Below are 27,840 nucleotides of genomic sequence, written 5' to 3'. Positions count from 1 at the left end.
CTTGATTTAAACATATGAAGAGCAATAGACTCAGTAAGTTTGAAAAGTAAAAGCCAATCACACATATTTTGATGCAGACAGATTCCTTTATTTACTAGAGAGAAGCTCTTTTATGTTACAAATGTGTTGTCCAAAAAAAATTAAGGAATAGAGAAGAAAATGAGCATTGATAATAAACCCAAAAGTACAAAGGCACCACAAACGTTTAATATTGTCTCATTGAGCCATGGTGACAGAACTCCATTGCGACCGATGAGTGAGGAAAGTTGAGCAATTAGAGGAAGAGGGGGTGTGCATCCTTATTGCAAATATATTCTTCAAGGTCAGCGCAGTCCGCAGTTTCCCATAGTCCACCTGTAAGAAATATTGACGTATTACACCAATATATTCTTATCAAACTTCTATCACTGATTTCACTTACTATCCAAAATCATCTCGACACAGTCACCAGTATCGCTATCCGCTGGATCAAAGTTAAGAAAATCCTCAACTGTGCCATCAGTCCATATGAAGTCATCGTTATCCTGGAAGACAAAGTGACATTTCAGTTAGTTACACAACGATAATTTGCTTTGATTTGCATCTGCTCTTTGTTTGTCAGAACGTAATCCACAAATTGTATTTCAACTAGAGGTGTCAGTCGATGAAAATTTTTAACTTTAATAAATAATCACGTCATTAATCGCACATTATACATCTCAATTTATATCTATATTTACAATAAATGTACAATATTTTTTTCCCTTATGTTTCATACTCTTGTTAAAATAAAAGTGGGAAGAAATGTTAACCTAATAGAAATATGGCTGCATCTTTTAGTCAGTGATACAGTAATTTCAAAACAATTCATAAAATTGTTTTAAAATTTAGAATATGTACTGTAATGTAAAAAAAACGAGTGTGACATTGATTTGTGTTGGTCATTTTTATGTCACTACATGGTATAATGGTGTTTGTAAAACAATGGTTACAGCACAAGGTGACGGCAGATTTTGTGCTTCTGTGTTCCTTGGAGAGTGTCAAAGTTGAAACGAAACTGTCATTTATGGACTCGACTCAGAGCTAGAGAGTCGGCTGCAGCCGTCAAGCCCCCCCACCCATGACAGTAAAGTCCACGAGCTAGCCCCCTGCAAGAATTCCCCGTCTAGTATGAAACAATTTATTGAGGTAAAGCTAAATAATCATTTCCCTTTCATTAGCTTGGCCCTGGTTAATGCACTGATCTGAATATATAACTGGATAGCCGAGAGCCCGAGACTACTGTATAAACTATACGGTAAACGTACAGATTAGTAGAGGGCCAGGGGCGAGGGTAGTAAAAAGTAAAAAAAATAAAAAATAAATAAAAAAGGAATGGTGACAAGATTGAATCTTGAAGACAAAATGTTTTACCGCAATTGCCTCATGGAGTCCAATCCAAGCACCCGGAGATCCAGTATTCGCGAGAAACAGTTGTTGAACAACTGCACATTCCAGGTCACTGTGGATGGAGACCAGATTTCCACCAAGAATGTTGCAGACGGCCTAATAGGGAAAATTACTGTAAACAAGTTGATTTCACCCGTTCAAATACGCCAGGCTGTTGGCAAGATATTTTGACCAAAATGTTCAAGCCTGATGGATCACTGACTATAATTGCAGTAAACTATTGTCTTCCATACCTCGGCATCTGCAAAGGACCTCATTTCACCTTGGTAAATGTAACATTTACAGTCCACCTGAGTCCAGCCTTCAGGACAGCTAACATCTGCAGCACAGTTGTTATTGTTTTGTTTTTGTTTGTTTTTTTTTTGTTTTTTTTTCAAAAAAAGGGAGGCATGTTGAAAAATTTGAATGGCAACAAACTACTAAGTTTTTCATCGGAAAAAGCATGAGTCACAGCTACTAACCTTTCAGAATTTTTGTCGGGAAAGACCACTTTGAAGAAGAAAAGCACATGGTTAACATAAGAACATTGAAAATAAAGAAGGCACCAATACATCAAAAGCCATTGCAAATATACAGTATGTTCATTTAAGTCAGCTGGTGAGCTTTTGACTTACGACTCCAGTCAACAGTCCACTGATGCCACAAAGGAGGAACAACGAGCGAAGTAAGAATGCCATCTGTAGAATATTGTAGAATTTTGAAAAATACGTAAAGACTTCTGGGAATAAAAATCAGCATTTCATTTTCGTAAATCAAGAATGCAGTAAAAGGTGAAAGATTCAAGTGAAAATGAATTTGACAAGTAGTTACCTTTGCAGTCACGATGTTTGCTACTGAGGATGACAATGATGATTCCTTTTATATTTTGGGTTGGGTGTCATGGAATGTTTATTGTGTCACTATAAATTAAACCAAGGCCCATAATTAAAAAAATAATAATTTATGCTTGAGTAATGGTGGCATGCTGTCTGACTAGTTAGAATGCCTGCCTCGTTCCCCTAGGCCTTAGATCCTTGGTTGTATCCAGATTCCAGCCTCCCTTTTCATCTTGTCCTTGTGCTTGTGTGAATTTTCTCCGGGTACTCGTTTCCTTCCACATTCCAAATAATGAATCTTAGGTGATGAAGATTCTAAATCAGCGGTGGGCGTTTTATTTAGCAAAAGGGCCACATGAAAAACACTTGCTGAGGGACAAGCAAAGATGCTAACCTCAATTTTGTCTCAAGAAATCTTCTTAACTTAACACTACATTACATAGTTGTGTTGAATTTACACAATATGGTTATGTTGAATTTACTAAAAGTAATTGTGTTGAATTTACCTGATATTGTTAAATAATAAATTATCAATCCTCATTATGTTGAATTGACTTAACTCCATTATGTAGAATTTATTGAACACTATTACGATATGATACGATACGATACGATATACTTTTATTTTCCCCGTGGGGAACTTTTTCCTGGACTCCGTCCAGCTGCAGTTTACAGTGAGAGAAAACAACAGAATAGAAAGAGATAAAATTTAAATTAAATAAATAAGAAGTGCAGCAATAAGTAGAAGACTTCCCAGAAGTCTTCACAGGAGTATACATGTGTAGAGAAGTACATTGCACACACCCATATACACGCACACATATACACACTTCTATATATATATATTTATATATACACACACATGGGTATGTACACAACATTGCACCATATATATATATATTATTGCACTGAGTTAATGTCGGTTGTTAAGCAGTTTGATGGATGTCGGCAGGAATGAGTTCTTGTAGCGGTTCAGCCTGGTTCTGGGGGCCCTGAATCTCCTGCCGGAAGGCAGTAGCTGGAACTCATAATGCAGAATGTGAGTCGGGTCATTAACAATTTTCTGTGCCAGTCCGGTGACGGACCGCTCATAAAGCATCTGTAGGGAAGGATGATTCCTGACCCCTATGATCTTCATGGCAGTCCGCACCAGACCGGCAATCTGTGACCTTGACTGCACAGTCAGGTTGCCGTACCAGGCCGCAATGCCGTATCTGATGATACTGTCCAATGCAGCCCGGTAGAACAACAGCATGATCCTCTGCTCCACTCCATAGACTCTAAGTCTGCGTAAGAAATAGAGACGCTGTTGGAGTTTGGAGCAGAGACTTCCAACGTGTACCCTCCAGCTGAGTGTGTTGTCAATGTGAACCCCCAGATACCTGCATGAACCCACCTGGCTGATGTGATTGTTTTTAATGACGACTCGCCTGTGGTCACCAACAGTTTTTGGATCAAATATCACCTCCTCTGTCTTCCCCACATTGAGCACAAGATGATTCTGGTCACACCACTGGACAAACTTCTCTATTTCTGAGAAATTGTCCAGTGGGCTACCGCCGGCCTGCAGCAAGCTGACGATAGCTGTGTCATCAGAGAACTTAATGATAAAGTTCTCTGGGTGTGATGTCACACAATCATTTGTGTACAGCGTGAAGAGGACCGGGGAGCTGACGCAGCCCTGTGGGGCGCCTGTGCTTATCAATCTGGGTTCCAAGAGGGAGCTGTTGACCCTGACTTGCTGTGTGCGCTGTGTCAGGAAGGAGTGATACCACCTTGAGATGTACGGGTTCACATTCATCTCCTTCAGTTTACCCAAAAGCAGGTGTGGCTGCATTGTGTTGAACACTGAGCTAAAGTCAACGAACAACACACGTGCATAAGCTTTCGGGCCGTCTAGGTGTTTGCTGACCAGATGTGTGATGCTGTTGATAGCATCGTCAGTGCCGCGACCCCGCTTGTAGGCAAACTGAAGGGACTCTAAGTGTGCATCCACCTCCCCCCTGAGCCGAGTCACCATCAGCCTCTCGAAACACTTCATGACAATGGAAGTTAGAGCCACAGGCCTGAAGTCATTATTGACCACAGGACATTGTTTTTTAGGAACCGGGGTGATTACTGATTTTTTCCAGAGACTGGGAATGGAGTGTGAGTCCACAGATCTCTGGAAGATGGGCTGCCATGCCGCTGTGAGCTCCTCTGCACAGGATTTTAGGAGAAGGGCAGATATCCCATTTGGTCCTGAGGCCTTCTTTGTGCAGACAGACCTAAAAGCAGATTGGACATCATGGGGATGAATGACCAGCCTTGAGTCCTGCTCATTCACTGAAATGGACCTCAGGACCTCCCCACATTCAGAGGAAAAGTCCTGGGTTTCGAATCTTAAATAAAAGTCATTCAGCTCCCTTGCCTTCTGGAGGTCATTTAGAGTGCTGAGACCTTTTTGAGCAGGAGTCAAGTTGGTGATCCTCCTCATGGTGTCCCACATTTTCTTGGAGTTGTTAGCAGCAAAGTGTTGTTCTATAGTCTCTTTGTGCTTCCTTTTTGCTTTTTTAAGCATGTGCTTGAGTTCTTTTTGAACCAGTTTGAGCTGGGCTCTGTCCTGGTTCTTAAATGCCCTTTTTTTGCGGTTAATAGTCTTTAACCTCTTTAGTAATGTACGGTTTGTTGTTGGGGTAAACAGTTATTTCCTTTGTTGGTATGATGCTGTCCACACAGAATTGAATATAGTCAGTTACAGTCACAGCAGCAGTATCCACATCCAGCCCATGAAATGTATTCCACTCCGTGCATAGGAAACATCCTGTAAGGGTCTCAATGCTGTCATGAGACCAGATTTTAACAGTCTTTCTCTGTGGTTTGCTGCGTTTGAGAGCTGTTTTGTAGGTTGGGATGAGGTGGATTGTGTTGTGGTCTGAGTTGGAGAGGGGGGGGCGGGCTCTACTCACATATGCGTTCTTCACGTTCCCAAAGCATTTGTCCAGGACTCTGTCTCCCCTTGTTCCACATTTTACATACTGATGAAAACCGGGGAGAGACAGCTCCAATTTGCAGTGGTTGAGGTCTCCTAAGATGAAAACCGGGGCATCCGGGCACCGTCGCAGTTGTTGTTGAACGCAGTCGGAGATGAAGGCGGCGGCGCTGGCGGCGTTCCCGCTGGGCGGAACGTACACGGCGCAGAGGAAAATGTTTCCAAACTCCCTCAGCAGGTAACCCGGCCTCAGACTCAAGCAGAGAAGCTCCACGTCGGGGGTGCAGGTGGTCAGCCGCACCGCGTAATTCCGACACCAGTTGTCATTAATGTAAGTACAGACGCCCCCACCTCTGCTTTTCCCCGACGGCTCAGTCCTGTCGGCGCGAATGAGTGAGAATCCCTCGACCTCACACAAAGAGTCTGGGATGTCGCTGTGGAACCATGTCTCCGTGAACACCATGGCGCAGGCGTCACGGTGCTCGCGGCAGGCTGAGGTGAGGCTCCTCAGCTCATCCAGCTTGCTCTTTAAGGATCTCACGTTGCCGAGCAGCAAGGACGGCAGCGCTGGCCTGTATCCTCTTTTCTGAAGCCTTTGGCGTGCTCCACCTCGCTGTCCTCTCCTCCGGCGGCATTTCCCCGGGTCTGCTCGCCGAATCTCCTCCGGCAGGTCGGGGGGTGGTGTGTCGCCTGTTGAGCGGAGGGCCCAGAGCGCGTCTCTGATGTAGTAACATCTCTTCAAAGCCATGTCGTTCCTTATTTGTTCTTTTATTTACACACGCCGTTCAAATTTATTGAATTATAATTATTATTATATAAATTATTATTAAATATATTAAATTATTGTTCTTGGTTTGCTAAAATGGTAGGGCTTTTCCAACTATTAACACAAAATCAAGGCATATTAAGTTTTGCTTCATACTTACTTCTTATTCACTTACTGATGATACCTGTAGAGAAGCATCAGGAACAACCGGGTGCTCAGTATCTGTCTCAAGGACTCTTCATCATGGCAATATGTATAATGCTCCTCAGCTGTGTTGGTTGAGAGCGACATGGAAAAAAGGCTGGATAGGGGTACTCGAGGACCAGGGTTGAGAAGCACTGCACTAGGCCACAGTGATGCACAATGAAAAACACATCAATGCTCCGGTCCGCAGTGAAAAACTAAATACTGCCATCCAGTGTGCAAATAAGCATATGACAAATCCAGTTTTGTCAGTGCACAACGTGTAATGCTGCATTCCAGGATGCACTGGAAGTCACTCAGTTTGGGAAGTCGCAAAGTCGGTGAAAAATATCTGCCTTTCACATCATTACCGAGGACTTTCAGTCATGGAGTCTGCTCTCATTGCTTATTCATTCATGGTTACTAATTAGGGATGTAACGATTCACTCAAGCCTGATTCGAGTTTTGATTTTCAGTTCCCGATTTTCGATTTGATTCTTTTTTTTCTTTTTAAATAAAATGTCTTAGATAACCAAAATATATTTTTATTTTAACATCTACATTTTGTCCTTTTTACAAACATCAATTAACATTTAATAACTTTACTTTAAACAAACTAATCAAAATGAAATAATACTTTTGATGGTTTAAACAAGGCCAACGAGCTAGGCATCGCTAACCCTGGTGAGCATTAGCTCGTTGCATTTTGGGCAATGCACACACAAGAGTACATTTCAATTTATACACATAGAGAAATTAACCTCAAATGGCCAGGAGCCAAACAAAACAAAAAAAGAATAATTAAGTAGCTGTGTTATAAGCTTGTCTCAAGCTAAATTGCACCGCGTTGCAAACAGTAGCATTTTAAACATAGTTAAAGCACATTTAGCTCACATTTAACACATCACTGGGCATTTGTAGTTGCTTATAAACATTTGTAGTCACACGACAATGGAAAAACTAACCTGTAAATATAAACACGACACGTAAATCAGCGACGCTAGACACTTGTTGCTCTTCGTCCATGCACTTGGATAATGAGCCTCCCTTCTCCGCTGTACATTACGCGGTCGCTGTGACACTGCAGTTTTCATTTCACAAAACAAAATAACATCACTTCAATGTAAATAGACAAATTGAAGCAAAACAATTCTAATGAACCAATAAAAAATTACTCTTGATGAAAAATAAGTTACATCGCAACAAAATACTTTTTTTTGTGAGTAGCACAAGTGTACCCTTGTACTTCTTAGAGTTCTTAGAAAAATGGTGAATGAGCAGCAGGACAACTGGGATGTGTTCTTGGATCCAGCATTATTTGCATTAAGATTCAAGATTAACACGACCACAAAGCACTCCCCTTTTTCATTGATGTATGGGAGGGAGGCAGTTTTCCCCTCTGAAGTTCCCATAGACATGCCGGTGAGTACTAATAAATTTGGGGGACAATCAGTCACAGTTTTCATTCATGCCACCGTATTGCATAAAACGGTGGTTGGCTGTGTCGCGCTGCAGTCACTTCTGAAATTAAATGTATTTTTTTCTTTCTTTCTTGAAGAAAGAATACTCAGATGGAGTGATATCTAAATTATGGCATTGCTTGACGACGCAGTACTCATTTTTATAGCACAGTTAGACCATGAGGAAATAAGTCCACAATGAACAGGGATGTGTTGCTCAAACGCATGGTATAATGGTGTTTGTGACACTGGTTACAGCACAAAGTGACGGCAGATTTTGCGTTTCTGTGTTCCTTGCTCAGCCAATTATATGAAGCGTTAGACACGGTCCCCAACATCCCCGCTTGTGATAGGCTGTAACTCAACCAATGAGATGACGCGATGGAGAGTGTCAAAGTTGAAACGAAACTGTCATTCATGGACTCGACTCAGAGCTAGCGAGTCGGCTGCAGCCGTCAAGCCCCCCCACCCATGGCCTTACCTCCGGGAAATGTTCACGTTGGTTGGCTCGAAGAACGATTCATGAATACATTGTGTCCTGTGTAAACAGTAAAGTCCACGAGCTAGCCGCCTGCAAGAACTCCCCGTCCAGTATGAAACAATTTATTGAGGTAAGGCTAAATAATCATTACCCTTTCGTTAGCTTGGCCCTGGTTAATGCACTGATCTGAATATATAACTGGATAGCCGAGAGCCCGAGACTACTGTATAAACGATACGGTAAACGTACAGATTAGTATAGGGCCAGGGGCGGGGGTAGTAACAAGTAAAAAAAATAAAATAAAAAGTGCGTCGCGACTGGAATTCCCTTAGTAGAGGCTTTCCAAATAAGGGGTGGTGATTAATTGAGCTTAAAAAAAATTTGTGCCGTTAGAGGCACTTTAAGTTAACACGATATTAACGCGATAATTTTGACACCCCTAATTTCAACTTCAATTTCAAGAATGGTGACAAGATTGAATCTTAAAGACACAATGTTTTACCACAATTGCCTCATGGAGTCCAATCCAAGCACCCAAAGATGCAGTATTCGCGAGAACCAGTTGTTGAACAACTGCACATTCCAGGTCACTGTGGATGGACACCAGATTTCCACCAAGAATGTTGCAGACGGCCTAATAGGGAAAATTACTGTAAACAAGTTGATTTCACCCGTTCAAATACGCCAGGCAGTTGGCAAGATATTTTGACCAAAATGTTCAAGCCTGATGGATCACTGACTATAATTGCAGTAAACTATTGTCTTCCATACCTCGGCAGCTGCAAAGGTCCTCATTTCACCTTGGTAAATGTAACATTTACAGTCCACCTGAGTCCAGCCTTCAGGACAGCTAACATCTGCAGCACAGTTGTTATTGTTTTGTTTTTGTTTTTCCAAAAAAGGGAGGCATGTTGAACAAATTTGAATGACAACAAACTACCAAGTTTTTCATCGGAAAAAGCATGAGTCACAGCTACTAACCTTGCAGAATTTTTGTCGGGAAAGACCACTTTGAAGAAGAAAAACATATGGTTAACATAAGAACATTAAAACAAAAGAAGGCACCAATACATCAAAAGCCATTGTAAATATATGTTCATTTAAGTCAGCTGGTGAGCTTTTGACTTACGACTCCAGTCAACAGTCCACTGATGCCACAAAGGAGGAACAACGAGCGAAGAGCAAATGCCATCTGTAGAATATTGTAGAATTTTGAAACATACTGTACGTAAAGACTTCTGGGAATAAAAATCTGCATTTAATTTTCGTAAATCAAGAATGCAGTTAAAGGTAAAAGATTCAAATGAAAATTAATTTGTCAAGTAGTTACCTTTGCAGTCACGATGTTTGCTACTGAGGATGACAATAATGATTCCTTTTATATTTTGGGTTGGGTGTCATGGAATGTTTACTGTGTCACTATGCATTAAACCAAGGCCCATGATTAAAAACATTTTTTATGTATGTGTAATGGTGGCATGCTGTCTGACTAGTTAGAATGTCTGCCTCGTTCCCATGGCATAGACCTTAGATCCTTGGTTGGTAGCCCCCGCTCCCCCCATTACTTCTTGCCTCTCACCCACATCCCTCCATCCACCACAACCCAGCTCCCGCTCCCTCCCGGCCCTCAACCCCCCCCCAACAAAAACAAAAAACAAAAATAATATCCGGATAGAAAAGTGGATTTCCTGAAAAAATAAAATGAAATAAAACAAAGTTTCCTAACACCAGTGGATATCTGACAAAGGTTAACCTCTAGGTGGCATTAGATGTGTTGCAAAGTGTTCTCCTCTCACAGTCTCTATACTTCCCTCTTTACAGTTAAATGAAAATTTTCACACAATTGCCGATGTTTGCACACAAAGAGCACAACACTTGTCCAGATTTGGACAGCAATAGGCACAGACTCAGCTTCACACTTTTTGCAAAACATTACACACAGTGATTTGAAAAAATCTACGCACATTTTAATACGTTCGACACACATAAGGATTGTGATGTTACTTCCTTGTCATTACAAAGCCCTGGCAAGTCAATGGCCATACTCGGTCATCTGGACAATTCCCAGTGGGCAGGCAAATCGCCCACACATGCATTTCAAAATCACTCTGGCAGCAGCTCACACATTTGTTGTGAAATCCCCCCGTAAATAAAGAATATGCACATCATCTTATGTCGACTGTCTCATTGTCAATCAACTCCCATGCAATTTACATGGCCATTGTATTATATATAGCACTGGCAGGCAGCCTTTGCTGCTAAGGGTGTCACCAAGTTACAATAGTTTTATATCAAAAGTAGCAAAACTTTAATCCATGAATAGAAACAATAACAAATATAAGTATATTAAACCTTCTCTGTAAAAAAAATTAAAACATAAAAGAGGCATAACACATCACAAGTGTTACTAGTAACAGCAACAAAGCATGATGGGAGAGCCTCCTACCATTACCGTTGATCTCGAGTTAGGTTAGTCAGCTCAGTAGTGTGCACCAAAAGTGGTGAGACCACATTTCAAAGTAAGAGTACTTAAGAGTACTGCCTTAATCTTGCTGGTTTAACTTCATTTGGTAAGTGTGTCTTGAGAAGTGTAAAATGTCTTATCACATTTAATGTACATTTGCTTATTGGTTTCTTTTTGTTCTTTTTTTGCCCATTTTATGTTCACATACTTGTTCAACTAAACATAGACCGTGCTCTTAGAGCATTCAATTGTAAATTTCATTTTTGATCAAATGATATATAAACATTGTTGCAGCGAATGCTCATCTATTTTACATTGATACACAAATGATAAAATTGTGTATGTTCATTAAAATGTGAACTAAAGTGGGCCGGTCTGCGCCCTGAAACTCCAGGGCTGAAAATGAGTCCCAGTCCGGCCCTGACCACACTAATGAACACATTGGATATTCACATCCACCAAGGGTGGAAGCACGCATGTGCTTAATTGAAAATACTTCATGCAGTCATTTTTATCTGTCTACAGATTTGTATTTGTCTACCGGTAGTAAGAAAAACTACTATTTTGTTGTGAATTTTATTGTTCAGTGATATGTTACTGGAGCTGAGTATGGTAATATATTTTCAGTCTGCAGCATCAAAACAGTGTTGTGAAATGTGCCGTACTTGGTAAGATTGTGGAATTGGTGGACTCTCTCTGTATACATCAAATTAATCATGAAGAATATTGCTTTTTCATTTTACCTTTATTTAACCACGAATGTCCCATTGAGATTAAAAACCTCTTTTCCAAGGAAATCCTGGCCAAGAGGCGGCAGAAGTTACAGTTGGAACAAAATTTTAACACAATTTACTGCAAAATGACTTTTTTTTTAAAGTATACAAAACAGGTACAAGTTAAGGAATTCATCTAAAATGCTCTGAATCAGGATTTAAATTCATCCAAGGAGATTAACACTGACACACAAGGTTATATGTAGAAAAAAAACACAGATTTACAGGCGGTTTAGGAGTTCCTGGTGAACTTGTATCCATGAGTCTCTGACTATCTGCCACAGGGAATTCAAGTATTGCCTTTAGCCGGCAGAGGGTGCGCTCTCCTCTTTCCTCACCTGAAAAGCTAGAAGGCGTTCTTGCGCTCCAAGCCCCGCTCCCGCCCCTCCACGTTAAAACACTGCCAATAAGTTGTAACTGAAAAAAAGAGAAGTGAAACTGAAAACCTGTGACACTCGGAAAAAAAGAGAGAAATTGTAAAAAAAATAATCTGCAGAATGGCATTGAAAAAGATATCATAATACAAAAAATATATAAAATAGAAAATTGTGTTTTTTTTATGTCTGTATTTTATTTTTCAATACAACCTTTTACAATGCCAATACTTGTTTCAATGTCATTGCAGTTGTTTCCACAATGACATTTTTTTATCCAATACCAAATCTCATTGTCAGTGTTGTGGCTCCATAGTAGTGTGTCCGTCTCAGTTGTCCGAAGCATTTCAGAGAGCTGAGACGGTTGGGGGTGCCAGTGTTGGAACGCGGCCAGCAGTGGCCGGAAACGGCGCTCATGTGTGAAACCCGGAAGTCGGAAGTCCGTGGCATCTACCCAATTGTTCTTGTTTTCGGGGTCGGCGACGTCCAACAGTAAACGTTTGTTCAAGACAAATAAAAAGGGTGACATACCCAAACAGTCTTTGCTGGCGGCAATCTTGCAAGACGTCACAATATGAAGAAATAGTGGTGTGGTTTTGTTTCATTGGTGGCCAGTCATCACAACCTTACTGAAAATAATTTTAGGTCGGCCTACGTTGGCTTATACGCGCCGAATACGTCAATGTTGGCGTGCAAGAGTCATGTACATTTTGTACGAGTGAAGCCGCAAGTTTCCGAGGACGCTGGTGCACAAGACAAGTGAGGTATCAAGTAAAGTATCAGATTTTTTTCATGCAGTGTGAATGGTACAATTCAGATTTTTTTCACACCCGACCTGGGCCTCTTTCGTATGTGGATCTAAATCGGATATGCATGCGATGCATCTGCACTGTGAATGCTCATCCGCATGCATCCGATTCATATGTCATCAAAAGCCTGATATGCGCTCGGCGCGGGTGGGAGAGAGTGCTTGGAAGGGAGACTACTGACACGTCTGTGAATATATGTAAAGCTGTTTTGAGTAACAGTGCTACATTTTTATTTGTCTTTAATTTAATCTCACTTGAAACGTGAAGCATAAAGTTGACGTGTGGCTGGCAGTAGTAGAAATTCAGCCTTGCGGACGGTTCATCAAAAACGGCGATGACGCGACGTCATCTTCGGTAGACTTCACAATGAAATGAGGAGGTCGAGGAGTATCCCATTATTTCCCCCAAATTTACCTCTTCCAACCTCGCTATTCTGGTGACATGAAATTAAAAAATAAATCAGACGGATTTCTGTTGCTGTTTGTAAACAGCACATTCGAAACTGACACACGAGGAAGCCGAGGACACGCGTGAAAACAGTCCACCGAACAGAGCGCGGGCGTTCGCACAGCTGAATTTGCATAATGTATGCAGAAAAGACACATGAATCAAACTCCTAACACATCCGCGAAACGACTCCACCAGTCCACTATGGCAAGCCCTTTGAGCATTTATTCCATATCCTTGATATCAGACAGTAGTGTTTCCTAACTAGTGCAGTCTTCGTCAGAACTAGGTTGACATTCAGCCATACTAGTTCTGCGCTTTGTCGTACTACTTGTACAAAAACACTGACATGTCACCCATTTTCTGCAACTTGTGCCACTTTAATCCAACTAGTGCTGACACAAGTCTAACTAGTGACACATATAAGCATGCATGTAGTGCCAAACTCGCAGCTAGTCAGCTTTTTTATGCACTAGTTGCCCAATGGACCAAACAAGTAATGTTCAAAGTCTTACTAGTGAAGGTATTATTTGATTACTATATTAAATGTAATCTTTGCGTGTTCGAAATAATTGAAAAATGAGATCTGATGAAGAAGCCTTCTTTATAAAGAATTTATTTTAAGAGCTCTTAAAAGACACAAGACATGCTTACATTCAAAAGTGATGTTAAGCCTCGAGTGTGTCAATATGAAAACACACAGTCGCTTTATAGATGAAAAAAGCATACTCCTCCTCTGAGGCTAGACAAAGGGTTAGCAATTATAATAGACAGACAAGTGATTTACTGACATGTTTACTCCAGTTCCGTCCAAAGCCGGAAATATATGATTAGACAGGTACTACCATGCGACCTAGACTCCCTCAGACCCACAGTGTTATCACCCTGAGAACTTGAGAACATGCCTCCCATGTGCATTCCTATCTCACCAGCTGGAAGGGAGTGAAAAGTGTTATTCATTACAATACAGTTATATGTCCAATATATTTCACACAACCATTATCACAGTTATATGGCATCTATATACTATAAGTAGATTCATAAACAGTAAAAATATGCATAGACAATGTTAAATGTCTTCAGTCCCTCAATGAACAAAATATATTTGTTCAAAATAAGACATTAAATCCCTTAGAAATAGTCTAGAGAAAAATTCCAGCCGGATCTTCATCTGATGTTGCCACCGCGGTCATAGCTTTAGAAGTTACAGATTCAACCATCATATAAGACGACTTGTTTTGTACATCTTGCTTTTCAATGGCTGTGGCAATAAGCCGCGTGCACAACGATCTTAAACAAGGAATACAGCAACAACCGCAAGTTGTCAAAAAAGCTGAAACCAAATTTTTATATCTTCCAAAAACATCCATCCAGTTATCCAAATTGACGTATCGATACCGGACTGCTCTTTCATTTTTATTATGTGTTCGGAGTCCCTCAATGGCATTGGTTAAACTTCCACCCGGTGCAGTGTTATTAGGAATAAAAGTACAACATTGTTCTCCGAACATTGAACAAACACCACCCCTTTCTGCAAGTAACATATCAAGGGCTATACGATTCTGATTTAGTCATTTTAGGTTGTTCTGTCCTACTCATAGTTTTATCAATGCAAATTAAAATTAAAAATAGGGATCAGTTCCAGAGAACCATGCCCACAGCATTAGGCCATAACAAAAGGTGTTATTTATGGTTACATTAGGTGGCCGGATATTACCTTCAGGAAAAACAAAAGTTAATTCGAATTGATGTCCCATTCTACTCAATGTTACTCTCTTGCAGTAAACTGCCTCCCCACTGGAACCTGACGGCCAGTATCGGCCACTTTGGGTGGTAATGAAGGTGCTCCAGTCCCGTCGTAAAACACTACCTGTCAAATACCACCAGTACTTGAGCCAAAGGCCCCCCTTCATCGGCCCCCCACTACTAAATCCCTTCAAAGATTTAATGGGGAGTTTGACACATGTGTTTCTGTTAGGAGCAACGGTCAGGACAATTGAGTTATTATACGCCCAGGTCATTATCCTTGGAATTTGGGTAGAAATAACATTTCTTTTACCGGTGTGTTGTATTCAAACTCACGTCAAGGGGTTTCATGAAAAACCAAAATGGCACAACAATTAACAAGAGAAAAATCGTCACAATGCAGCAATTAGTAGCAGAGTTCTTCATCGAAGCCATCTTGAGAAGAAGTTCTTTTGTCGAAGGAGAAGGATGTTTGTCAGTCGTTGGTTGATTTTTTTTTTTTTTTTTTTTTAGAGGCGTTGTCAGCCTTTTTCCGAACCCTGGCTCACTGCCAGAGATCGCAGGAAAGGTCACGGGACTTCATTCCCAGTGTGACTCTATCCTTGTGGATTGATGAAAAGGGGCATGTGACTCAAATCACCATTGAGTGATTTCTCCCTTTCAAACAGCAGATTGACACTTGGTCAGCTTTGCCCATGGAAAAGGCACTCCAATGAATCTCCTTCCAGGACCTCCTTGGACAGCTTGTCAGGTAGACACTGGAAACGGCGTGTTTTGGATCCGTCAGATGGCTCCAACTGGTGTGGGCGTAGATCATCAGATGGTTGCCCTTGGTGGCAGCGTTGAACCAGAAACAGCCGGCCTTGTAGATGAGAGATGATACCAAGTAGCTCCTTTTCGATACAAGCGCACCGCACAGGATGTACGCTCCTTGACCTTAAATGGACCTACCCAACGAGGACAAGACCATTTCCGTTTAGTTACTTTCAACCACACATATTCACAATCACTTATTTTTGAAGGAACATCTGTTTAGCTTAGAGAATGTAGACACTATCTCCTTAATTACTGGGGGCCTCTCAACGTGTGACTCCCTCAGCGGAACATTGGGGGCGGGAAACAGCCTGTTTTTATGACCCTCAAAAGGAGTCCAGCCTTTTTATATCTTATGAAGTTTTTGTTTTTTCAAATGGGTTCGTCTAATCCAATATTCCTAAGAAGCCCTTATAATAGTAGATAATGATTAATCAAATATTTTACCATGATATTTACTGTTGTAGATTTAGCATAAATGTACTTTTTATCATACATCAAATTTCTGTATTTTTTACGCTGGTTTTTATTAAAGCAGTGTAAATCATTTAAAAACAACATCATCTTAACCCAAAACTGCTCATGTCCGGCCGGGCCATAAACAGTCTGAGAAGAGATTTATATATATTTATACCTTTAATAAACACTGCAGTCCTGCAGTTCATTTTTACAACTTGTCTCATAAAATAATGTCCACCAGGTGTCCCAATGTTCCTTCCACACCTAAATGGCAAATTCCATGGGCTCTAGAAATTATATTTTTCAATTGTTTCTGAAATTGAATATACTTACCTTATTTTCACCATGAGTTGTCTTCGCCAGCACTTACTTTTCCTCCCATGGTCAAAATCCGAACACTTCAATTCTCCATCTGTGAATTAATTCACTCACATACTATAGAAGTATCACCTCATTCAGACTAACTTATAGTCCTATATTGATTTAATTCAACATGAACTGTTTGTGTGCATACCTTCCTTCGTGACACACACAGACAGACCAGTAACTGACTCCCTCATCTGATAAAGATCAATTTTGATCATTTCAGACCTGAATGTGAAAACTGCAGCCGCTTACAAATTGCTGCTTCAAAAAGGGAAAAAAACTGACACCTTGTGTCCTGTTGATAATAAAAACCAAATTTGGGCAATTTGGCCAACACCAAGACTACAGGAGCAGATCCTGCTTAGTCTTGCAACAACAATTCCTAAAAACAAAACCCTTGGAGGCGCAAATTTGAATTCTGTCCAGGCAACACAGGGTGAGGAAAAAACAAACTAACTGTATAATAGGATAAAATATCAAAATACCTACTTCAAACAAACCAAAAAGTAATCTTAAAATGCTAATTATCCTCCCCTCTTCTACAGAGTAGCGGGGCTTGTACAACACAGTAGGCAACTTTGCAGATCATGACCCAATTAAAATCAGTGCTGCGACCTAAATCAAAAATTAAAAATTTAACCAGCAAATTCGCCGTAAGTGTTCCACATCTGAGTCCAATCCAGAAGCTAAAATTTAAAAGGAAAATGGGCAAAAAATTAGAAGACCAAATTCAACAAGCATCAAACAACGGAAAATATAGTATTAAAGATTAGAATAAATTTTATACTACCCTAATTCACATAAGCCGTTCTCAATTTCCGAAACTGCGTTGCTATAGATCACATCTCCTTTTCCGACACAGTACAGAGTGCAAACTGTACTCAAAACAGACCAAAATATGACTCAAAGGCCGATCTCAGATGACTCGAACTTTTGAGTCCACACTGGAGTTCATATTCCTTCCTGTCCTTGTTGATAGCAGTTTATGCAGGGCAAAGTTCAAAGCAGGCCTTAGCTGTCACTGCAGACCCCTGACAGTTTCATCAGGACGGCTGTGATGAGAGTTTGAGATGTCTGCTCAAAGAGTTGATGGACATTTTGCTCAGATAATTCATAAGAGTCATTGAACAGTCTCATGGCGAGCGGATTTGCAGTATACCATCCTTTTCGCAGTCCGTGTGATCACTTCCCCCCCCCCGAAAGTGACCATTGTTCAGTTCGCCGTCCACTCTGTGCCCAACAGCCAGGTTATTCCAGCACGTTGGAGACACCCAAGAACAACACCTCTCGTCAAAGATTGAACCTGCCTGAAACACATATACACTCGGAACAGACAGAAGGAGATGAGATCATAGCAAGAGATTTATATGCTTGTTATAATTAAAAAAATAATAATTTTCTCAAAAAATATGTATTTTGTAATTTTATTTAAATATGTTCACTACACTATAGCAAGTAGTATTACTATATTTACGCATATGTCTACCATAGACTTCTTCTTCATTACATGTTACCTCAAATTATGCTTAAAATGTGACAACTCCCAGTCGGCGCCCTCATGGGAAGTTCTCAAGTGTCAGGACTGACACACAAAATGGCCGACTTCAAATTCTGGAAACGGACTCAGAGACAGAACAAAGGTTAAATCATTTTCACACCTACGAATGAGTCATGAGAGATGTAAGGGGAAAAAATCAAAAGTCTTTTTTTTTTTTAATTAAAATTTGGTTTTATTACCCATTCAACTACATTAAAATTTGGTTTTATTACTCATTCAACCATAAAAAACACAGACCTGATTTAAAAAAAAAATAATAATATGATAGTGGCCTGTAGTTATCATCTAGACCTCTATATCTTTCCGCATTCTTCTCTTACCTAGAAAAGAGAAAAGCTCCCATTACAGGACACATTGCCCTCTGACTCCTATTTTCCACACAAATCCCCCCTCGTCCCATTTAAGACACAGGGAAGGAGCAGAAAAAGGGGGAGGGAAGATCACATTCAAACCTATTTTTTCCTACATTCCTATACGAAAAACAAACGCCATTATCACACCAGTCTTTTCTACTCAAAAACAACACCAAACATACAGTGTTTTAAAGATTTTAAAGAAAAACAAATGAAATATCCATCCACACATTTCTTATTCACAATTACAGATTCAGTTAACTCCCAAACCACCCGGATAGCCTCCACTTTCCTTATCTAGGTCTCATTCAATTACTCAACAATTCTCTCAACTTTTTCAAACTTTTGGGGCACATACGCACACACATACCAACTAGAAAAATCCCCATTATAATCACACAATTGAACCAAATCATTTTATAACAAAAAACATACCCTCCAAATCACACAAGTCACACATGCTCCAGATTAGTACGCCATCTAGAACCAATAGACTGTAGAATCTCCGCATGCCGAGCCAATTCCAATCCGAAAACTTTTGCCTTATTTAATCTATCTTCCGGGTCATGTCTCATTTCTAACAATTTTAAACTGGCGGAGATTTTAGCCTAGCATTCGCCATGCGTTCATCAAACACGTTGCCGTTAGCCGAGCCGTGGCTAGCGGACTCGCTCAACACAGCTTTACGAGCAACTTTCACAGAGCTGCCCAAAGCAAGCATTCTAGCGTTAACCAACATTTGGTCGACGACCTTACATTGTCGTCTCACTTTTTTCCATTCAAAGAAAATATAGATGTGTTTTTCACGGAGTCAATCAGCATCTGGCGCTGTTTTACACAAGCAAGCATTACAGACTTCATTAATGCAATCAGACATATCTCAGATTTTAACGGTGGGAACCAACCTTTATCACAATTAGTCCGCATCCATTCATTTAAAAGATTTTTCATCTTCCGCCGTCGCCGTGGTGGCAGCGCTTCAGCCATGACGAGCGTTGCGGCCGTGACTTGTTTGCTTAGCGAGAGGCTTTGAGTATGGACCGGAAGTTTATGCAAATCGAACCACCCTGAGTCTCGGTCAAAAATGTCGTCCATTATATGTAGTAAGTCAGTCGTTATAATATTTATTAAGTCAGTGACGTCTCACTTATGATACTACAATACAACAGATCAAAACTATTCTCATTAATCCCCCCAAAAAATTATTATTATATATATATATTTTTTTTTTTTATTAGAAAAAGAAAAAACGAAACAGAAATTAAATATCTTTTTGCGCGACTTAATAAATACTTATCCGGATCTTCGCGAGCGGCTTTTCACACAGCACCGAACCGTGAAAATATACGGACGGGCAATATCACACCAAACCGTAGCGATATACGGCGTTTAAAAGCTCTCGCTCCGTGTGATCAATACGGGCGGCTTTAAATCAACACAACAGACACACACCGAGGAATTATGTCCCACGGTCTAATAATCCACAGCACACACATCGTAGAATTATATCAATACGAGCGGCTAATACACTCCCAGCACCCACACTGTGTAAATGATATTACACAGGCGGCTTATCCACACAGCCTATTCCACCGCGGAACAAATCTCATATGCCGTTTCCGAACGGCGGAGCGCTCCTACTTGACGTCACTTCCGTATACCACGGGCTTCCCATGCATGGTTCAATGTCGTAGTAATTGTCAGAATCGAGGACTTTCGCGTCCCTCCGTAACAAATACGACTTTAAAAAAAAACCTAACTTGTTCACAGATCTCAAATACAATTTGGTACGGACGTAATGCAGCTCTGAGTAATCCCAAACAAACAGAATTTCTCTACGTGGATAATTTGTCCACTCACCTTGTTAATATTTGCGCATTTAGAAATTCAGTTGTCCAAGATCATCACAGCTGTTGCAAAAACGTCCCAATTTGTCGCCGTCGGAGGTCACCAATTGAAGGTATTATTTGATTACTATATTAAATGTAATCTTTGCGTGTTCGAAATAATTGAAAAATGAGATCTGATGAAGAAGCCTTCTTTATAAAGAATTTATTTTAAGAGCTCTTAAAAGACACAAGACATGCTTACATTCAAAAGTGATGTTAAGCCTCGAGTGTGTCAATATGAAAACACACAGTCGCTTTATAGATGAAAAAAGCATACTCCTCCTCTGAGGCTGGACAAAGGGTTAGCAATTATAATAGACAGACAAGTGATTTACTGACATGTTTACTCCAGTTGCGTCCAAAGCCGGAAATATATGATTAGACAGGTACTACCATGCGACCTAGACTCCCTCAGACCCACAGTTATCACCCTGAGAACTTGAGAACATGCCTCCCATGTGCATTCCTATCTCACCAGCTGGAAGGGAGTGAAAAGTGTTATTCATTACAATACAGTTATATGTCCAATATATTTCACACAACCATTATCACAGTTATACGGCATCTATATACTATAAGTAGATTCATAAACATTAAAAATATGCATAGAAAATGTTAAATGTCTTCACTAGTTAACTAGTAAGGCACAAAATTGCCACTAGTTACACTAGTGAGACATTTTGACTGAATTAGTTCAACTTGTGAGGTCCAAATTGTTCACTAGTAGAACTAGTGGATGCCAACATGCTCACTTGTCAACGATTGTTACAGTCTTTTGAATTTGCTAGGTAGCTATGATGCCCAAATGTTCACTAGTAGAACAAGTGAAAAACAAATTGCTTACTAGTGGCACTAGTTACACTAAATGCTAATCAGGAGGCCGGACAATGCCATAAGTGGGTAACTCCTATTGGCTCTACGTAGCCTTTAAAAAAGAAACCTCAGGAGCCGCATATTGTTTGGGCATCTAAAATGAGGTTGGATTTGGCTTTCCTATTTTCTTTTTAATTCTGCTGCAGACACCGTTCAAAAAGGTGGCCTGTTTGAAGTGATGTGTCAGTGCATATGCCATATTTGATGCGGCAATTGTATTTGCCATTAAATCAGCAAATAAATAGTAAGCCTAATAATTATTAAGCCTGGGCTCTGGAGATGGGTCTAATCTTTTCTAAATCTAAATTACCCCTTGCATAAAAAAATATCTGTCCAAAACGTCTTGCACAAGCTATTCCCTAAAATGGTATTGGTCACAGCAGTGTGTCACTGACTGCTATTGTGTCTGATCATTTCAGACTGTGTTCGTGAGATGACAACAAAACAACATTTTTGTAAATATGTGTATGTTTTTTAACAGTTTGGCTCTTGTGTGTCTACTCAACAGGTGGAGACAAGCTCATTTACCTGCCAGGTGAGTAGAAGCACCTGTGACTAAGGCTTCGTCCAGACGGAAACAAAGCCGGCTTCGTTCCTCAAACAATTCTTGTACAGACAGAAGCATTTCAAGACTTGCGTGTGTCCAAAAGAAGACGCTGAGGACGTTTAACGGCTGCAATGCATATGCCAAGTCTGATGTTAACCGAAAGCGTAGAAGAAGAATCAGCGAACAAAACTGACACTTTTTTTTCTTACTTTATTGCAATCTACGGAACAAACATGGCTTTGCATGTATCAAAACAACATGAAAAAGATGAACACAGGAGAAGTAACAATGGCGGGTGATACAAGTACAAAACCGCTTCCTAAACGTGGGAATAAAAAAGCAAAACATTTTGCGCAAAATGACACGCGAGAATTGCCGCATACGTCATCAATCTGCGACAATGCGTCGTCATCGATCTGCGACCATTACGTCATCACTGGAGGAGTATTCCGCATATGGTGTCCAGACGGACGCGTAATGGGCGCGTTTTGAAATCTTTCCACTCTGGAGCCCGGTTTCAAAAGTGATCGGTTTCAAAAGTGATCGGTTTCAAGCTCCGAAAAAGCACCGTCGTGTGAACGAACGGCCTGAACGGTAAGAAACTTGTGAGGATACATTGAAACTGGCTGTCGTGTGGACGGGGTCTTAGGCTAAACTGTTTTAGGGGTTTTACTTTCTGGACCTGGATTCCCCAACCCTGGTTGTCACTGAGGTGTGTCATTTTGCAACTAAGGCAATGTGGCAATATTTTACTAGACTAAAATGTTAAAAAATGTAGTAGACTAAAACTGCAACAATTTAGATAATAGAAAAATAAAAATCTAAAACGTTTTAGTGTACTAAATTGATTGGAGCAGACAAGAAAGGTAAGGGCTGTCAAAAGAAATACTGGGAACAACGCACAGCTGAAAAGCACTTAATGCAAATAAACTAGGAAACCGGAATTTTTGCATAGCTATCAAACCGACAGTGCATCTGTCATCATTGTATCAGGGACAAGACCATTCTTAAGACACTAGAGATTCCAGAGTGCCATCATTAAACCTACAATTAGTTGAACTAGGACTTTTGACAATTACCTTCTTGGTGTCATTACCGGGGACAAAGCTTGAGGGTGATGACGTACAGTAAAAAAACGCATAGTAGCAACTATAATGTCAATGGAAAAAAACTGTCATTATTTCATCATTATTGATACAAAAGAAAAATAAGAACAACAGGACGTTACTTTGATGTGCTCTTATTATTGTGCGCCTTTACCCTAAAAATATAACCCCATAAATGATAACAAGAAGTGGATTTTTAAAGAAACAAACTGGCCATTAACCAATTTCAAATATGTGATGACGCATAGGGACTCACCAATACATACTTTTTTTTTTTTTTTTTTTTACTGCTCATTATCTCTTTTTTTTTTTTTTTCGGGGAGAGCTCAGTATTGATCATTTGACATGTCATCATCATTGTTCTCCCCTTTTTTTTTTGTGTGTGTGTGTGTGTGTGTGTGTGTGTGTGTGTGTGTGCGTGCGTGCGTGCGTGCGTGCGTGCGTGCGTGCGTGCGTGCGCGTAAAAAAAAAAAAAAGAATTCCCATACCGTTCACCTAAACCGAACACTTCAAAATCCAGTGGGGCCGCCAGGAGACCCGAAGAGGGACCAAAGAAAAGAAAGAAAAGCGAAGCCCAGCACCGACCAGACGTCTACCACCCACCGGGCCACTAACCAGAGTCCTTCACCAACCCCAGAGACATCTAAATTCCAACAAATCAGGGAGACATCAAGGGCCCAAAGGAGAAACTGAGGAAAGGTAGAAAGGACAGACGAAGCAGAGTGAGATCCACAGACACCCGCCTCCACCGAATCAATGACCTGAGGGAGAAACAAATTGTGTCTGAGTTTCGATAGATGCTGGTGTGGTGGATCTGGCATGCATGAAAATCTCCACCAAAGAGGGGAGCCGTCGACCCCCGCCAGGACAGAGCAAGCGCAACACCTCAGGGCCCCCCAGGCCGCGGCAGCGCCAAAGGACGATCCCCGGGCCCCGCAGGGGCCACCGGCCGGAGAGCAAACCCAGGAGCAGGAGCGCCCCCCACCCCAACGCGGCCCGCGCCCCCAACCCAACGCAGCAGGACGGGGCACTGCAGGCCCACCAGGCACCCCACCGGCCCACAACCCCCACTCCCCCCACGACCCCCCACCACGCGGAGGGACGGAAACACCAGGGGCAGAATACATACTGATGGCATGCCCATAACATGAATCCTCCATATGCTCAAACACAAAAGGATGGGACAGAACTCACAATAATGCTTGTTTGTTTGGTATGCAACGGATCCAGTTGAGTAGGCATTCTTTTTGTAAGCACCTTTAGTTAACAAAAATCTAAACAGTGAAGTTTGAAATGAAAATTGGAACAAAATATAAAAAACAAAACCACACATTTGACTTATATCATTTCAAACATACTTGTAACTAAGCTACTTAATATAGTATCTTGGCCAAAATAACATTCTCAATAAACAGTACACCTCCATGAATGTATTGGCTCTCACTCATTTTATATTCAAATTTTTTGATTTGAAATCGTGAAAAAAGTTTTTTTTTTAATAAATAAAAACTAAAAGCTCTGCTTATATAAAACAAGTGTGCTCTCTCAGCATTAACAGCAGCAATAAACAAAAACCTAATTTATGTGCAAATTTTCCCTGCTGAAGTGTTGCCAGTATCACAACCTTTGCACCACCAAACATTTGTTATGATTTGTTACGATGACGTGGTGAGCAGGACACAATGCCCTGCATTTTGGACTTATTTCCTGATCTATAATGTGCTATAAAAATGCCTATGGTGTCGTCAAGTATTGACATAATTACATAACAATAATAATAATAATAATAATAATAATAATAATAATAATAATAATAATAATAATAATAATAATTACATTGACATAATAACACACGACTGATTGTTAATAATAATAGAAAATATATATCTGGATACTCGTATTGTGCAGATATCCGGCTCATCCCTAGTCTTAATACATCATGTGACCCCCTGCTCAAAATGGAACAGAAGACAAACGTACTCCAGCTGTGTTGCATATACAATGACTTTAGGTTCAATCTTACCTAATCCAGCAGAAGCGAATGTCATCATACGGTTGAATATAAATGTATTTAAGAAAATATTTTTTTCTCATTCTGAAATTAAAAAGAAATAGTCAAAATTCAGACTTTTAGAGATTTGAGTTCTCAAACTAGTCTGAAATCACAACACCAGTTTATATACTGTATTTTATGACGAAATTATTCCAATGTATTTCAGACTTTCAATTCTTCTTAGACCTGTTTTACTATTGTACACTTTTTAATGTGTCTGACAGAACTGACACGAATCAAATTCTAAACTGAGACATAAAAGTGATTTTATTTAGAACCGGTTAATTTACATGGTTAATAAAAATACTTTTCTATACAAACATGAAAATCTAAATAATAGCATTTGGATAAAAAAAAAAGTCTAACCTCTTTTGTCCCTTATCTCAAGAATATTAGTAACCAAACTGGGTTCCAGCGACTTACTTTCCTGCAAAACCTCTATGGCAAAGACAGAATAAGAGAAGTACATGTTGTTCTACTTAATTATTGGTCACAAGGTATTTTCTTGTTGCAGATCTCATCTGATGGGACATTGACGTAAACTATACCTTCAACATTCCAAGACTTTCAACTGAACATATATAAAGCTGACTTGTCGTCTTTCTCAGCATCAAACATCACGACTGCAAAGGTAACTTCACACATCTTTTTGTTCTATTTTGGAAATGTATTTCAATGTGACTTTTCAATCTTAACTATATGGTCAGGTTGTAAATGTAACGCTGACGTATATCGTTAGAAATATTTTGTATAATTCTTTCGGTGCAGATGGCATTTGCTCTTCACTCGTTGTTCCTCCTCTGCGGGATCGCGGGACTGTTGACTGAAGTCGTAAGTCAAAATCTCACCCAATGATTTAGGTGAACATTCAAAGTTGACTGGTGTGTTCATGTGTCAATTTTCTGCACTTGGATTTGAACAATGTGCTTTTCTTCCTCACAGCGGTCTTTCCCTGCGATTTATACACAATGTTGGTAGCTTTGACTCAATATTTTTGATTAATTTCTCAGGTTTTGTCAGCCGCAACACCAGATTTTATTAAACTTGTCGTCTTTTTTCCCCGAAACAACCATTGTGTTGCAGACAATGACTGTCCTGAAGGCTGGACTCAGTTGGACTGTAAATGTTACATCATAGAAGATGAAGCCAGGAGCTTTGCAGACGCAGAGGTATGGAAGACAATAGTTTATTGCTAGTGATCCACCTACCTGTTGATTGAAGACTTTGGTTCAGAGTTTAAAATATCTTGCCAACTGTCTGGTGTATCTGAACGAGTGAAATCAACTTGCTTACTCTCTTTTCCCCCATTAGTCCGTCTGCAACATTCTTGGTGGGAATCTGGTCTCCATCCACAATGACCTGGAAAATGCACTTAATGTTGAACTGTTGAAGCAAGGGACTTCTGCTTCTGCAGGCTGGATTGGACTCCATGATTCAATTTTGGTGAAACATTGACCAACAGAAATATCTTTGATTGAATTCTGTCCCTTGTGTATGTTAGTAACGCTTGTATTTCAGTAGAAGTATTTTCAAACAAATTTGTTCTCTAGACTCAATCTTGTCACCAGAAAGAAGCAAGTGTTGAGTACTTCATGAGAGGAAAACAGACGTTGACTTTTTTTTTTACAGACATCCACCAGGACTAATTCAAGTTTCAGACCGACACCATTATCTTACCGACACTCTTGAGTAGTCATCAATACCAATACCAAGCACCAATACCACTAGTACTCTTATTACCTAAAATTCACCCCCCACCGAAAAAAAACCCAACAAAAAAACTATGACAGATCATTTTAAAGACAGATCTTTATATCCCTATATAGCATTTTACCTTCAAATTTCAATAAATGAATGGAAATTGCTGATTCTTCTAATTTCTACTTCCTGATCGTAACACGGCCACAAGAGGACAGACAATACTGGTATCAGCCACTGTCGCAAGTACCGATACTTTAAAATAAGACTGGTATCGGCACCGAGACCTTGCATTGGTACTCACCCATCCCTAATTCTTATGATGATGAAACACAATTAAGACAGATTACATTTTGACAAATAAACTTATTTTTATGTGTGACTTAAGTTTTGTTTTTTTTGTCTTCCAGGATGGTGACTACATATGGACTGATGGCTCAGATGAGGATTTCCTTAACTTTGACACAACCAATTCAGAGCCTAATAGTATTACTGGTGACTGTGTAGAAGTGGACTTGATGGGTAAGTAAAATCATTGATCTAAGATTGCTAAGAGCATAATGCTGTTATATTTACACATTTATTTCTTAAAGATGGTTTGTGGCAAACTGCGGACTGCACAGACGACAATATATACGTCTGCATCAAGGATAGTCAACCCTTTCACCACTAAGGGCTCATCTTACCATCCTGTCTTCTGTCACAATGGAGTTTTATAATCATGATGACTCAATGAGACAGTATCACACTTTAGTGGTGTCTTTGTTTTTGGGCTTACTTAAACTAAAAAACTTAATAAAAAACTTAAACTTAATAAACTTCTCCTTTTTTGCCCACAATGCTCAATTGTTATTGACATCACATTTGTAATGTCAAAGAGCATCTCTCTCTCTCTCTCTGGTTAATAAAGAAATTTGTCTGCATCAAAACAGTCTTGTCTTTTTTTTCTCTCTACACACTCCATATCAAACTTGACAAGTCTATCGCTTGAAATATAATAAAATAAAAAATTCATTATAATAATTATGATACAACAATGCATGATGCTTTCCACGTTCGCTAAAAATTAGACATGCATGACGCTCATTGCCAAACTCAATCAAGAGGATGGGTCAATGATGACATCAATGGACAAAATGGACATCCGCACACTGAGAATTTCTGGGAGGAAAGACTAGGTAGTGAACAGATTTCCAGTCTCCGTATGTTTCAAGCTACTAGGACGTCATCTGGAGGGAAAATAAGATCATTCTTTAAAATGTGTACATTGTGGGCTTGTGTAAAATGTAGGTCTCTCTCTCTCTCCCTCTCTCTTTCTTTCTCTCTCTCTGATAGATTTTTATTTTCTTTTATTTATTTATTTATTTGGGGGTAACGTCAAATGCTTCCAAGAGGATCTGCTTTGCTT

The 27,840-nt window shown here is 40.1% G+C and overlaps 2 protein-coding genes across 3 annotated transcripts; one reads left to right on the top strand and one right to left on the bottom strand.

Moving 5' to 3' along the window:
- Positions 1-66: 66 nt before the first annotated feature.
- On the bottom strand, positions 67-9,297 carry LOC144053158 (macrophage mannose receptor 1-like). Its single transcript, XM_077567280.1, has 12 exons — positions 9,234-9,297; positions 9,086-9,113; positions 8,876-8,961; positions 8,607-8,738; positions 5,489-5,950; positions 2,239-2,283; positions 2,043-2,105; positions 1,890-1,917; positions 1,662-1,747; positions 1,393-1,524; positions 422-524; positions 67-354 (listed from the first exon to the last, which is right to left on the bottom strand). The coding sequence occupies exons 1-12, from the start codon at positions 9,294-9,296 to the stop codon at positions 275-277; spliced, it is 1,308 nt and encodes a 435-aa protein (XP_077423406.1). The 5' UTR covers position 9,297; the 3' UTR covers positions 67-274.
- LOC144053685 (C-type lectin LmsL-like) lies at positions 8,038-27,263 on the top strand. 2 transcript variants are annotated; one of them, XM_077568390.1, is made up of 9 exons: positions 8,038-8,234; positions 21,537-21,563; positions 25,249-25,365; positions 25,503-25,565; positions 25,677-25,704; positions 25,818-25,903; positions 26,046-26,177; positions 26,843-26,954; positions 27,026-27,263. In XM_077568390.1, the coding sequence occupies exons 4-9, from the start codon at positions 25,503-25,505 to the stop codon at positions 27,103-27,105; spliced, it is 501 nt and encodes a 166-aa protein (XP_077424516.1). In that variant the 5' UTR covers positions 8,038-8,234; positions 21,537-21,563; positions 25,249-25,365; the 3' UTR covers positions 27,106-27,263. The 2 variants fall into 2 exon arrangements, with proteins under 2 accessions (XP_077424516.1, XP_077424517.1); XM_077568391.1 differs by lacking the exon at positions 21,537-21,563.
- Positions 27,264-27,840: the final 577 nt, after the last annotated feature.

Source organism: Vanacampus margaritifer, chromosome 6 (genome assembly GCF_051991255.1).
Source record: "Vanacampus margaritifer isolate UIUO_Vmar chromosome 6, RoL_Vmar_1.0, whole genome shotgun sequence".
NCBI classification, from domain to species: Eukaryota; Metazoa; Chordata; class Actinopteri; order Syngnathiformes; family Syngnathidae; genus Vanacampus; species Vanacampus margaritifer.
This window is presented reverse-complemented; position numbering and strand designations above follow the sequence as displayed.